Genomic DNA, 14,328 nt, shown 5'->3' with positions numbered 1-14,328 from the left:
AAGTGACGAAACAGGCCTAGTTTTCGGCCTGCAAAGCCTACAGAAGCCTCCCTCAAGCCAAAAAAAGGCCTCAAACTGGCTGAAAATCAGCTGTGAGGCGCAATGCAAGTAAGGGGGCAGCGGGTGGGATTGCATGTGCAGGGGGCTGGGGGGGCCCTCACACATTGCCTTCTGGGTGCTGGCACAGGAGCCCCAAAATAATGGTTCCACAAAATTTTGGGGTGGGGGAGGGGGGAAATTCTGCACTTTTACAGAAATGGTATCTCCAGGTAAATGATCTCAGGTGATTGGGCTGCAGAGCACATCTGCTAGTTGAATGTAAACGGTATTTCCATCCAATGTGATGCAGTTTTATTTAGATTCTCCCAAATAGGGAATGGTTTGACCATTTGTCATACTGCCTTGGCCTAATGGAAATTGGCCTCAGCAACGTCTGCAAGGCCACAGAAGTCTTATTTTGATTTAAAGGGACTCTCTAGACGCCAACTGGCGCCCATTTGTTATACCAAAGACTGCACATTGTCACCAAGGCATCTCTAATTTTTGCCCTGTTTTTTGGAACTTTTCAAAATGTAAAGGCTGTAAAATATTTTTTTTAAAACAACAAAGTGCTTTCCCTCTGTTTATTTGTATATAAATGCAATCTTCATTCATGTAGGTTTTGAGAATATTTTTAACAAACACAGGAAGCCACATTTTACTGCACAGCGTAGAAAGCAAGAGAGACAGCCCTTGTCCCTTTTAATATCTGTCAAATGTATTGATTTCTTTGTGCGCATAAATAAATCTGTTCTACAACATCTTGCATTTCATTGGGTTGTTTTTTTTCCAATGTTGTCATTGAAGGCAGCCCTGGCTCCTGGCACATTGATGTCTCTTCCAGAAGTGCTGGCGATCAGTGGGAACTTTCCTGCAAATCAATGCAAATGAAGAGCTGTGGAAACCCAGGGCTGAAAAATGGGTAAACAGCCTTTCCCCAAATGTCAGGCGTTCGGTCAAGCTTCCTATGCGCTTTCATGATCAAAGAGGAAAGACAAAGTGTGGTTAGTCCTCAATTTACGATGGTAATTGTGCCCAGAATTATGGTTGTAAATTGTGTTGGTCATCACATGACCCTGACTGATTTTACAACCTTCTTTGGAAGTCTTCCTTAAGCAAATCCATTGCCTGCAAAGGGTGTTTTTGGGGGACAGAAAACAAAAATAAACATTGATTTCTGACCCACACACCCCAAAATATCATAAATTGGAGTCACAGACATGAAGCGAGCTGGCTGCTGAGTGCTCAGAATGCAATCACATGAGCATTGGAACAGCGGCCATCAGAAATTCGAATCCAGGTGGCAGTTAGCCCAGGGGAGGTCCATCGTAACTTTTAACAACCGCTACACCACCAGTCGTAAGTTGAAGACTACCTATCTGTTGCCTTATACCAGTTCAGTAACACACTGGCGCAGTGGTGTCCAGGAGAGGTGGATATCAAAATCTTCAAGATGAAAAGTGAAGCATTGTGATCCAAGGTCCACCCCTTTGTGTGTGTGTGTGTGTGTGTTTGTGAGTATGTGTGCATTCAGGACACTGCACCTGACCACTTGCAGATTTTGAATCTTCCTCGTAGACACAAATGCATTCCCTAGATGAGAAGTGCAGAAGATACCCATATTGTGATGACCCAGGGTGTGGCACACAGGCAACACAGACAGATAATCAAGAAGAGTCCCTTTATTAGCTCCAACCTTTCCCCCACTGTCCAGGTTACCTTCTGGCCGGAGAAGAACTCTCCCAGGAACAGCCTTTGACTGCAGAGAATCAAATCCAAACAGGGTAAACACAAACTGTAACTTAAAGTCCAAACAAGCCAAACTGAAGTAATTAGTTTGGCAGGGCAGGAGCAAGAATTTCAGGCTTGAAGGCAAAACTCACACAGTTGGGAAGACACCAGGAACACAGATAAGCCGCAACAATACAAGATAAAGTCACAGTTGCTCCCAACAGCTTTCTGCATGCAGTTTGCCTTTTTTTATACACTGTGTTGCCAGCTGCAGCTAATGAAGGGAATCAAGGCCCTTTCCTCGCCCATAAGCCATGCAACCTATGTTGCTCCCTTCTCCGTTAGTCCCTGTGCGCCCTAGGATGAAGAGGGGTGGGCCTGGGTCTTCCTCTGAACTCCCTCTCCCTTGTTCTACCTCTCCCTTGCTCTGCCCAGCCGGACTTTGCCCTTCCCCAGTTTCCTCCACAGCCAACGGAGTCACACTCCCTGTGAACTGTTCGTCTTCCTCCTTGGATTCAGACTCTTGACAGGGGCATGACACATATTCAGTTGTTATTTCTTGATGACCACTTTTAGCACCAGCTGATTCTCCCATCTTTTCATGCTATAAAATAGCCACCAACTATTTACAAGATATATTAGAAAGCTAGCACCCATGGCTCTTTTAAATCCCTGGTTTGTTCCTTTGCATTACTGTATATTCTTTTATTCCTTGTCCATGTTTCTGTTTGTGTTTATATGTATATATTGTCTTTAAATCGTCCAATAAAATCAGTACTGGGTATTCAGCAATTAAAGCCGGATTTACAAAGAAAGCCACATCATAAACACAAGAACCTCTTTTTCCCCCATCATGTAACAGTTCCGGAATAAAACCCAGGAGGCCACTAGCAGATGCTCATAAAGTATTGCCATCGCGCTAGCCTGAAACCAGTTTCTCTCTCTCAAGCCCCAAATGGTACTTGAGAGACAGTAAACGCCTTTTGAGACTGTGTTTATTTTGTTAATGAAATATAATTTTTCTTCCATCTTTCCTGCAAGCTCCTATTAACTGGCCCAGCACTTGGACATCTGGGAGATACTGAAGTAGCAGGGATTTAGAATGTAGAACACAAAATTATAGGATTGGAAGGGACCTTAGAGGTCTTCTAGTCCAACCCCCAGCCCAAGCAGGAAACCCTATGCCATTCCAGACAAATGACTGTCCAGACTCTTCTCGAAAACCTCCAGTGATGGAGCACCCACATCTTCCCGAAATAAGCCCCAAAGGTACTTTTTTTTCCAAAAGGCAACTGGATTTACTGGACTTTTTTCTTCTTTGAAAACATTCCGCTTCTCATCCAAGAAACTTCTTCAGTTCCAAGAAAGTCCAACTGTCTTTTGGATAATGCACCTTTGAGACAATGGAGACTCTCCACTGATTTCCAGAGGCAGCCATTGACGAATTGTTCTCACTGTTAGGAAATTTCTCCTCAGTTCTAGGTTGCATCTCTCTTTAATGATCTCCCATCATTACTTCTTGTCCTGCAATCAGGTTGACACCCCCCACCCCCACCCTTTCCCTGTGAGAGCCCCTCAAGTACTGGAAGACGGAATAGAATTAAGAAGAATGGAATAGAATAGAATAGAATAGAATAGAATGGAATGGAATGGAATGGAATGGAATGGAATGGAATGGAACGGAACGGAACGGAACGGAACGGAACGGAACAGAACAAAACAGAACAGAATGAATATACAACAGAATAGAATATAGAATAGAACAGAACAGAACAGAATAGAATGAATATAGAATACAACAGAATCGAATCGAATTGAATCGAATAGAATAGAATGAATATAGAATAGAACAGAACAGAACAGAATAGAACAGAACAGAACAGAACAGAACAGAACAGAATAGAATAGAATAGAATAGAATAGAATAGAATGAATATAGAATAGAATAGAATAGAATAGAATAGAATAGAATAGAATAGAATAGAATAGAACAGAATAGAATATAGAATAGAACAGGACAGGACAGGACAGAACAGAACAGAACAGAATGAATATAGAACAGAACAGAAAAGAACAGAATAGAATAACAGTGTTGGAAGGGACCTTGGAGATCTTCTAGTCCAACCCCCTGCCCAGGTAGGAAGCCCTACACCACTTCAGACAAATGGTTATCCAATCTCTTCTTAAAAACTTCCGGTATTGGAGCATTTACAACTTCTGGAGGCAAGTAGTTCCACCGATTAATTGCTCTAACTGTCAGGAATCTTCTCCTTAGTTCTAGATTGCTTGTTTCCTTGATTAGTTTCCCTCCATGACTGCTATCATATCACCCCCTGTCCTTCTATTCCTTAGATTAGACAAATCTAATTCCCTCCGTTGTTCATGATATTATTTTGTATTGTGGTTTCGTATATTGAATTTATCCCAAAGATGTATAACATGAAGCATTTCTTTCTTAGTTACTTCTAACCTCACAGAAGAGTCTGGCCATCATCCAATGTTATCTCCTTTCTTCATCCCACAATCTTGTGATATCCCCCGGCAATGATTTAGCAATAGCACTTAGACTTGTATACCTCTTCCCAGTGCTTTACAGCCCCTTCTAAGCAGTTTCCAGAGTCAGCCTCTTGCCCCCAACAATTTTGGGTCCTCATTTTACCCACCTCAAAAGGACAGATGGCTGAGTCAACCTTGAGCCCAGTGAGATTCAAACTGCCAAATTGCAGGCAGCCGGCAGTCAGCAGAAGTAGCCTGCAGTACTGCGCTTGAACCACTGTGCCACTGCAGCTCTTAAGTACTTTAAGTACCTTCATTCCTGCTGCCTGCCATGCTGCCATACACACAGACTCAGGATAATTCATCATTAGACCAGCAACAAGAGCTATCAATCATCTAGAACTGGGGGGAGTCAGATATGACCTTTTAGAGAATTTGGTTCTGCAATTAACATGAAAATTCAGGGCTCCATGAAACGGTTAACGAAGGGTTAGGAATTATGGTCCTCACAAGTCCAGATTGTTGAGGAAAGAGATCGTTCCATGAAGCCCAAGTCCTCTTCCCAGATCTTGCTTTCACCTTGAACGTGGTAGATTGCTTGGGAAGTTAAAAGCCATGGTTTTTACCTTGAACATGTTTATTTACCTTGAATATGGGTCGGGAGGCTAAATCGTATGAGAAATGGCTAAGGGAAGTAGAGAGGTTTAGTCTAATGAAGAGAAGCAGACTCTTCCAATATTTGAGAATCTGTCACAGAGAAGAGGGGGGATCAATCTATTTTCCAAAGCATCTGAAGGCAGAACAAAACGGATGGAAGCTTATTAAAGAGAGATCCAATTTAGAATTAAAGAGACATTTCTTGTCAGTGAGAACAATTAATCTGCAGAATGGCTTATCCCCAGAAGTTACTGTTAGGGATAACATGGTTACCTAACTTAGTTTGGATAAAATAATATATATAGACTATGATTGTGTGTGTCACTTTAAATGCAGACCATGTATTTTGGGTGCGGTTGTAAAATCACCATAAGAGGGAGCAAGAGAGCTCACTGTTTGCTGGTTTTTACTGGATTGCTGACAATGATGGAGTGATGGTGATAACTGCGTGTTTTCACTGCTATTGCTGAACGAAGAAAAGAGGTTTGATTTTCTTCATATCTCTACTGCAAAAAAGATATATTACTGGACTGATTATTTGTAACTTTACTGACCTCTTTTTCGACACTGGACTTTGCAACTGGATAATCCCCGGACGGACTGAACTAAGTGTATGATATATGGACTGTTTGACTATGCTATAACTCTTACTGGAATAAAAACTATTTAACTGGCACAGTGTATCTGTTTTACTGAGTGTAAGCTACAACAACGTTTATTTCACATATCTGCCTGCCTGACTGACTGCCGTTGCACATTTTGCTAGGGTGTATATCCCTAACAGTTACCTCCCTCCCTGGAGGTTTTCAAGAAAAGATTGAACAACCATTTGTCCTAGATAGTATAAGGACTCCGGCCTTGGGCAGGGGATTCAACTAAAAGACCTCTAAGGCCCCTTCCAGCTCTATGATTGTAAGATCCTATTCTAACTTATTTGGAAAGAAAAATCCACTCTTGGTTAATATTTTAGTTCCACTGGAGGGATAATGTTGGCCTATAGGGTATGATGGTTATTAGAACTCCAAGAAGATGTATGAAACATTTTACCCCCAGTGGAAACAATACGGGAATTGTAAATGAATGCTGAAAAGTCACTATCTTTCACTCCTTTTTCACTAAAATATTCCTAAAGTGGTGGTAGGGTTTTACTTCCACAAAGAAGACTATTTAGAACTGTGAATGAAAAGCAGTTACTTAGAGGATGATTGTTTTAGTTCTGTGGCAGCCGGCCTAAGCCCTTGTCTGGACTAATTTGTCCACGGGGTTTTTCCCTCTTAGCTGAGTAGTGCAAAACAATGACAGCTTGGCTTTTAAAACAAACTTTTTGAAAACCCGAAGTTACATCTAGCTTTGCATCTAGAAATGGATTGCAAAGCAAAGCTCACTCTGAATGGAGTATTATTGTGCTCCCAGTAGTGAAAAACAGAGTGCAAACCAATGCTAGTGTCTGATGGTAACACAAGACACCAATTCTGTTCTGCAGGTTATTTGCCAACAGGCTGCAAGCAGCGAACAGCACAACCTCATTCATAGATTTGAGATGTCCAAATACTCAAAATCCAGTAAGAAACGCTAAAGCTGGGATGTGCAACTTTGGCAACTTTTAAGACTGGTGGACTTCAACTCCCAGAATTCCCCAGCTTTTTCAAAAGGCAACTGGACTTTCTTTTGTTTTTCCTTGAAGGCGTCTTAATTCTCATCCAAGAACAGCGGTGGGATTCAAATCTTTTTACTACCAGTTCTGTGGGCGTCATTTGGTGGGCGTGGCAGGGGAAGGTTATTGCAAAAATCCCATTCCCTCCCTACCTCACTAACCTGCTTTCCAGCTCCGTTCTCCTGTGCAGGGCAACAAAAGAAGACCCAGCCGATCAGCTGGGACTCAGGAGGCAGAGAAGAGATGGGGGCGGGGCCAATCAGAGGTGGCTTTTGCCGGCTCTCCAAACTACTCAAAATTTCTGCTACCAGTTCAGATCAGAACCTGCTGAATGCCACCTCTGTCCCAGAAGCTTCTTCAGTTCTGATTTCAACTTCTGTCAGAACTGAAGAAGCCTCTTGGATGAGAAACAAAACACCTTCAGAAAAAAAAAAAGTCAAGTTCCTTTTGAAAAAGCTGGGGAATTCTGGGAGTTGAAGTCTACCAGTTGCCAAAGTTGGACACCCCGGCTTTAGCGTTTCTTACTGGGTTTTGAGTCTGGTTGCCGTTTTTTAAAAAGCACATTTGGGATACAGCAGAGCACCACCTCCCCATAGCATCCATTTCTCAAACATCCAGTATTGATTTGAATGGTCTTCTGCGTATTCCAGAAAGACAGATTTAATGTACTGTCGGAAAAAATATCCATCTGGTTCAGTTCCAAGCTGGGAGAAAGACACTGGAAACATGGAGGCTGGTTGGAAAGATGGTTTAATGGAGCAGAACCATTAAGCACATGGTCCTGGTGCAGCTGACAACATGGCGTGGAGAGAGAAAGAGATTTATACCCTCTCTGGGCTTTGAATTTGAGCTTCCTGTTCCTGTAGTAAGGGCATGTATTCAATTGGTTGCTGTCAGACTCCCTTGGGGCTATGCAGGGGGCATGTTTGTCTTGAAGTCAAGTTTGGTTCAAATGTAGAGGGTGATGATGTAATGAAGGGGCTTGGTTGTGCCTTGTGGTGAGTTCTGCTGGTAGATAATCCTATTATGTCATGGAGGGTCACGTCTTAATCCCATCACCCTGGAGCAGAAGGTCTAATTGTCTTGTAAATGGGCTGGCCCAGTTCTTCTTAATGGGCACCAAATATCTGCAGGGAGCTGCTTTCTGCCTTTAAAAACATGTTTCTCCTTTTCTCATCCAGTGAAATATAATATTCTGCCTTTTTAATATTTCCTAAAACATTTCATTCTTCTAGGAGAGGGGTGGGTGCTAACTTTCTACAGTACATATACAGAATTTGTCCCTTTTCCATTTGAAAAGCCTAGAGGGCAAGTAACATGCTCCTTACTGCTAAATAAATATGTGTAGATAAGCATTATCCCAAATTAGACCTACAGTATTTTTGAGCCTTCCCCATTATTTCTCCTCCCTTTGAAGTTTTAGATAGCTATTATCTCATATTTGGATGAAAACTTTTAAAGTACCTTGAAAATGTAAAGAAAAGAGAACTTTTTATCTCTTGAAAAGCTTATCTATATAAAGTTCCTCCTGGCCCTTCAACACAGGACGATTTTATTTTTTTCCCCCAAAGGCTGTTTTATGAAAAAGGTTCAGTCCTTCTTTCCCATTTCATTCTGCCCTTTGATGGAGTAATGGAGCATGAAGTGCTTCCTTCTCACATACCTGTTCTTTCTGATGAGTCATAAAACGAGCCATCATTTTCACTGGAATCTCTCCAATAACTTGCTTCACAAGGACTGGATAATAATATAAGCATAATAGAGATAAGATAGATAGATGATAGATAGATATAGATGTAGATGAGAGAGAGAAAAGAGAGAGAAAAGAGAGATGATAGATAGATAGATAGATAGATAGATAGATAGATAGATAGATAGATAGATAGAGATAGAGGAAGGGAGGGAGGGAAGGAAGAAAAGGAGGGAGGGAGAGAGGGAGAGAGGAAGGGAAGGAATGAAAGGGAGAGAGGGAGGGAGAGAAGAAAAGAAGAGGGAAAGGAGGGAGGGAGGGAGGAAGGAACAAAAGGAGAGAGAAGGGGAGCCAGGAGGGAAGAAACAAAGGAAAGAAGGAAGGGAAAGAGGGAGGGAGGGAAGGAACGAAGGAAAGAAGAGAGAGGGAGGAAAGATGGAAGGAAGGAAATTAAAGTGGGCATCTGTGCTACAAATGTGTATCCTGAATACAGGGGTGGGCAAACGAATGAATCAGCCATTGAAAGTCGATAGATAGATAGATAGATAGATAGATAGATAGATAGAGAGGAAGGGAGGGAGGGAAGGAAGAACAGGAGGGAGGGAGGGAAGGAATGAAAGGGAGAGAGGGAGGGAGAGAAGAAAAGAAGGGGGAAAGGAGGGAGGGAGAGAGGAAGGAAGGGAAGGAACAAAGGGAGAGAGGAAGGGAGCCTGGAGGGAAGAAACGAAGGAAAGAAGGAAGGGAAAGAGGGAAGGAGGGAGGGAGGAAAGGGAGAGCTCTCAGATGAGCTCTCCTGTTTGGATTTAATTGTGCTAGATCCCATGCAGGATACCAAGATTAGAGGGGTGGGCAAACAGATAATGAGCCATCTGTCCTTGAAAGTCTTGCAAGATCTCTCAGATGAGATCTTCTGTTTGGATTTAATTAAGTATTAGACACTAAGCAGGTTGCCAAGAATGGAGATTCACACCCTCAGCCTGACTCAACACTAATTATACACAGGAAATCTTCACTTGGCTCTTGAGAATTTCTCTTAGATTATCTTCCTCTTTCAAAAAAATGAAAGCAAATTCTCTTTCATCAAATTGGATCTGAGCTGTTTTTATTTTTAAAAAACATTCTGAGAGGGGAAAATATCAGGAGGTCTTTCTGACAGAGTTTTATGACTTTTCTTGCCCCAGTTAAGTGAATCACTGCAGTTGTTTAAGTTAATAGCATGGTTGTTAAATAAATTTCCCATTAATTTTGCTTGTCAGAAGATCACAAAAGGGGAATCACGTGACCCCGGGACACTGTAACCGTCATAAATAGGAGTCCGTTGCCACGCGTCTGAATTTGGATCATGTGACTTTGGGGATGCTGCAATAGTCATAACTGTGAAAAATGGTCACTGTTTTCAGTGTTGTTGTAACTTCGAATGGTCACTAAATGAGTGCTAAACTCACTTAATGATTCTCTTGTTAAGCAACAAAAGTTTCATGTGGTCGTAAGTCAAGGACTACTAATATTTGCCCAGGAAGTGTGAATTAGATAGCTTAGAACAGGGGTCGCCAACCTTTTGGACCTCAGGGACCACCAAACTCATAATTTTAAATCCCAGGAACCACTAACTGGTTCTATGGGCGTGGCCTAATTTGTGGGTGTGGCTTGGTGGTCATGTGACTGGCTTGGCATGGCTTGTATGTAAATATTATAAATATTTTTATAAATATTGAATTTTTTATAAAAAAGAGCAACTTTTACCCAAAATCAGGCAAAGCAGGCAGGCAGATTGAGTTGCTCACAGAATCATTCAGTGATCTATCTATCTGCCATTGGCTAGCTCAGTCTGTCACATAAAATTTCCTTGCCGTGAGTCTGCACTGAATCATAGAACCTTCAGTCCTAAGGGAGGTTGGGCTGTGCTTAAAAGCAGAGCCGAAGATCTAAACATGAGCTAGAAAGCAAGAAATCCAACCATTTCCTGCTTCCTAGCTAATCTAAATCTCCCAGCACAGCAGAACAGCTGATGGTTGGAAAAAGGAAAAATAGCAATTTAGCAGGCAAGTTTGCCGGGTAAGGAATGCCACTCATTCCCGTGGGCCACCTCCCTATAGCATCCCGTGGGCCATGTGGGCAGGGCAGCCTTGTGTTTTCATGCAGCCTGGATTAATTGCTTTGGGGGGGGGGTGCTCTGGGGGTGAGATTTCTCTGCGGCCCACCAAAATTTTCTCATGGCCCACCAGCAACTGCTGGCTTAGAATACAGAAACACGAAAATATATACTTCCACATCTCTCTAACAACTGCAGACTGCAGTGATTTTGTCACAAATATTTTTTGTAGTTACTAGAAAATAAACAAGAGTCCTAAACTTCATACTATGCTGTTTTGCAAAAACATAACCTTGTACACAATAATATGCTGTGGGAAAAAAAGCATTGTTAACTAAAGGAGAGAAACCAACAAATCAGACAGGCTTATACAGTATATTAGTAATGAAAATATCCTTATTTGTGATCTGGGATATACACATTTACTTTTGAAGGCAGATATATAGATATATAAATTTTTGAAATGAATATAAAAACGGCTGTGTGTTTTAAGAGTACTAAAATGCAGAAATTACTTAACATATGCATTAGAAATAAATTAAATGCATTGATAAAAGCTTCTTTCCATATACAAATATCATTTGGCTTTTTAAAAACTATACTGGTGCCAACTGTACAAGCATTTTTTCTTAAACAAAAAAAAATGTACAAAAGTCTTATTTCATCATTTATATACATTTTACATAGACGAAGAGGTGGTAAGATTAATCACAAATGAATTGGCTGTTCCTTAAAACAGTATTCAACATTTTGAATCTGCAACTCGTCTCTCTAGAAATTAAAGCTGAAAAACCCCATTTGCACTGCTTCAGTTTTGCCTGAGTGCAAGAAAATTGTCCCAGGCTTTCGGTAGACTATGGAAGGCACTTTCCATCTTCTGTAAGATGCAGAAGATGCAGTGGTAGATTTAAACCCAGATCCCCACCTTTCCAAATGATTTAGGTCAGGGACCTCCAAACTTGGCAACTCTAAGACTTGTGAACTTCAATAATTCCTCAGCCAGCCATGAAGTCAACAAGTCTTAAAGTTGCCAACTTTGGAAACCCAAGATCTATGGTCTACATAATTATGCATGTTGTCATTGAAATGGGTTTGTGTGTGTGTGTCAAAAATGTCAAAATGGCTATTAGGACAAGTTTGAAGCACCACCCCTTGTAAATATGTTTTACATGCACAATGTGTGTAAAGAAGAGGACAAGTGTTGGAAAACTGCCCGTTAGCCTGGAAGGAGGGGTCAAGTTAGGGCTTAGCTTGGAAACCTTGCACAGCCGCAAACGTGCAAGTTTCACCTCTCCCAAAATCTTTGAAGCTTTATTTGGTCATTCCTGGTAATGCAAGCAGTCTAGGGAGATTCTTGTAATATGTGTGGCAAACCATAAAACTACTGGCTTTGGCTTTTCATGACAAGTGATGGCTGCTTGCTTCTAATAGCTATGCTTTTATTGTGGCTGCCACCTTGACTATCCAGCAACACATATGGATTCTGTATATTGGCACAGCTGCCTCTAACTAACAGGGGTGACTCCATTTTCAGACTGAAATAGATTCTGAGAGCAAAACTGAGTTCATACATCTTGCTAAGCCATGGTTTAACCATAGTTCATTAAATATATCACAATTCACCTAGCTTATAAAGCCACAGAACATCTTCACGGTGGCTGAGTTCAGACAACATGTTGAAACCAACCCAATAAATCGAGGAATGTTTTGATGATCCAGGTCCTAGTTAAGAATTTATCTGCTCCCTTCCCAAATGGGCCATGCATTAAACATATTTGTTATATTTTCTTTAATCCATGACTTCAGTTTGTATAGCTCATCACCCGGATAGGCTGCAGTTTTATACCCATTACCCTGGAAGTTATTCCTACTGGGGCTTGAGTATTGTTTTATTTATATATATATAAATATATATCATATTTACAAACCATCAGTCTCCCTCACAGAGTGACTATTATGTCAGGTTCTCAAAAGCTGGGTAATAAAAAGTCAAAATGGCAGCATCAATCCTATGGCCATGGCTGCCATCTTGATTCCCTACCCATAATATCCTGAAAGTGTATAAGTGTGCTGCACAATTCCCATTGTGTAACGGTTATTACAATTATAGACTACCATAATTGACTGGCAAACTAAAACTTGAAACTCAACCTGTTTATCTCTTCTTTCTGGTATTCAGTACTGAGATCAAGAGATCAAGATTTTATAACAAACAGAGGTGTAATCTTTACTAAATACACACCAGAAATGCAGTTCTGCTTTTAGATAAAAAGTTCCTATTATTTTAAGAATGAATGCTTTTGTGAGGGGTAGAACAGAACACAACTGGTAAATTATGCCAAGAAAATCAACAGGTTAGTTTTTTTAAAAAGATTATTTGAATCTTTGAAATATGGGAAGTAGGATCTTACTAGCTTATGGTATATTCGAGTCTTCTTATAACCGAAAGTAGAAAGCTTCAAAAGCACAATACATACATTAAACCTCCTTCACCATTACATTCCGGAAGAATGGATTGGAGAAACCAGCAGCTTGGGTGAATGGTCTTCGAGCACAGCATAAAACATAAATTGTGTTTTCCTGCTAATCTTCAGTTCCTGATGGAATTCTTTCCAGTTTTCATTTTCCTATCTTCCCCCCACCATCCACTGAAAACCTCCCCGCATTATTTGCCCCGGTTGGTGAGTCTTCCAAGGTTTCTTCCCTATGCTCACAAGTAGGAAAATTACCGTTGGGGGAAAACCTATTCCATGTCCCTTCTCATCTCTTGCTTACTTATCCGTTCGAAAAACTGGACAACAATATGCTTTTGGTAAATGGAAAGAGGAGAGGTTTATGAAGCCACAAAGTTGCCGTAAAAAGTAGGAATGTTATCTGCAGGCACAGGATTCCACTGTCATGTTTGGATACACTTTGAGTACCACATTTTTGTTTTCATCGAAGAATAAAATGCTAAGCGATGACATCTTGTCTGGAACACAGCAAGGCTCCGGGATGCCAGAAACTACCCCTACGGCTCTGACGATGCTCTGAATGGTCGCGTGGTTGGATGGCTTCAGGGCCTGTAGAAAAAGAGGACAAATAAGAAAACTCAACACATGACCATCTCAATTCAGCATTCAGAGACAGTTCATCCAAGTAAGAATTTATTAGAGAAGTCATGTTGGCACATCTGGGAAAACGGAGAGTTCTGGGTTTTCTCTTCCCAAAAGAGAAACCAAAGATCCATCCCCCTGTACCCACCAGTCCATCCCATGGTCCAATCAAGTCTTCATTCCATCTGAAGACTTCCTCCCAGTCCCTCCCTTCCAGGTGCAGGGCACCATGTCCTTGACTCTCCGAGAAAGAATGTTGTTGTGTCTAATCTTCTACCCCGCTATGAAATCCTGCCTCCCAATTTCCCAGGCACTGAATGTGGCAGCCTCGAAGCTTCCAAGTAAAATATGGCGTCCAAGGCTGACACAGGGCACAAAACACCTGGTTCTTCAGAAGCAATGAATTATGGATAGATGTCTAGAGATAGCCCTTGACTTACAACAGTTTGTTTAGTGGCCGTTCAATGTTACAACGGCACTGAAAAAGGTGATCGTTTTTCACACTTACGACTGTTGTAGCATCCTTGAGGTCATGTGATCAACATTCAACTGTTTGACAACTGGTTCATGTTTATGACCGTTGCAGTGTCCTGGGGTCATGCGACCTTCTGACAAGCAAAGTCAATGGGGAAGCCCAATTCGCTTAACAACTGTGCCACTAGCTTAACAACCGTGGTGATTCACTTAACAACTGTGGCAAGAAATGTCATAAAATGGAGCAAAATTCACTTAACAAGTGTCTCACTGAACAATGGAAATCTTGGGCTCAATTGTGTCTGTAGGTCGATGACTACTTGTACTACAAATGTAAACAGTTATCAATTCAGCTGGGAAACTGCATTTTCTGGGAGCATTTATTTATGGAGATTCTCAG

The 14,328-nt window shown here is 41.4% G+C and overlaps 1 protein-coding gene across 1 annotated transcript in view; it reads right to left on the bottom strand.

Moving 5' to 3' along the window:
- Nucleotides 1-10,719: 10,719 nt before the first annotated feature.
- The window catches only part of BMP3 (bone morphogenetic protein 3), a 43,253-nt gene continuing 39,644 nt past the window's right edge, over nt 10,720-14,328 (bottom strand). The window contains exon 3 of the mRNA XM_026676449.2: nt 10,720-13,421. Within this exon, the coding sequence (XP_026532234.2) occupies nt 13,230-13,421 (192 nt within the window). The 3' untranslated portion in view covers nt 10,720-13,229. The remainder of the gene's footprint in view (nt 13,422-14,328) is intronic.

The sequence above is a fragment of the Notechis scutatus genome, chromosome 4, assembly GCF_049901735.1.
Source record: "Notechis scutatus isolate UNSWTSFEM ecotype Mainland chromosome 4, rNotScu1.2, whole genome shotgun sequence".
Lineage (NCBI taxonomy): Eukaryota > Metazoa > Chordata > Lepidosauria > Squamata > Elapidae > Notechis > Notechis scutatus.
The sequence above is the reverse complement of the archived record's forward strand: the minus strand, read 5'-3'. Positions and strand labels throughout refer to the sequence as shown.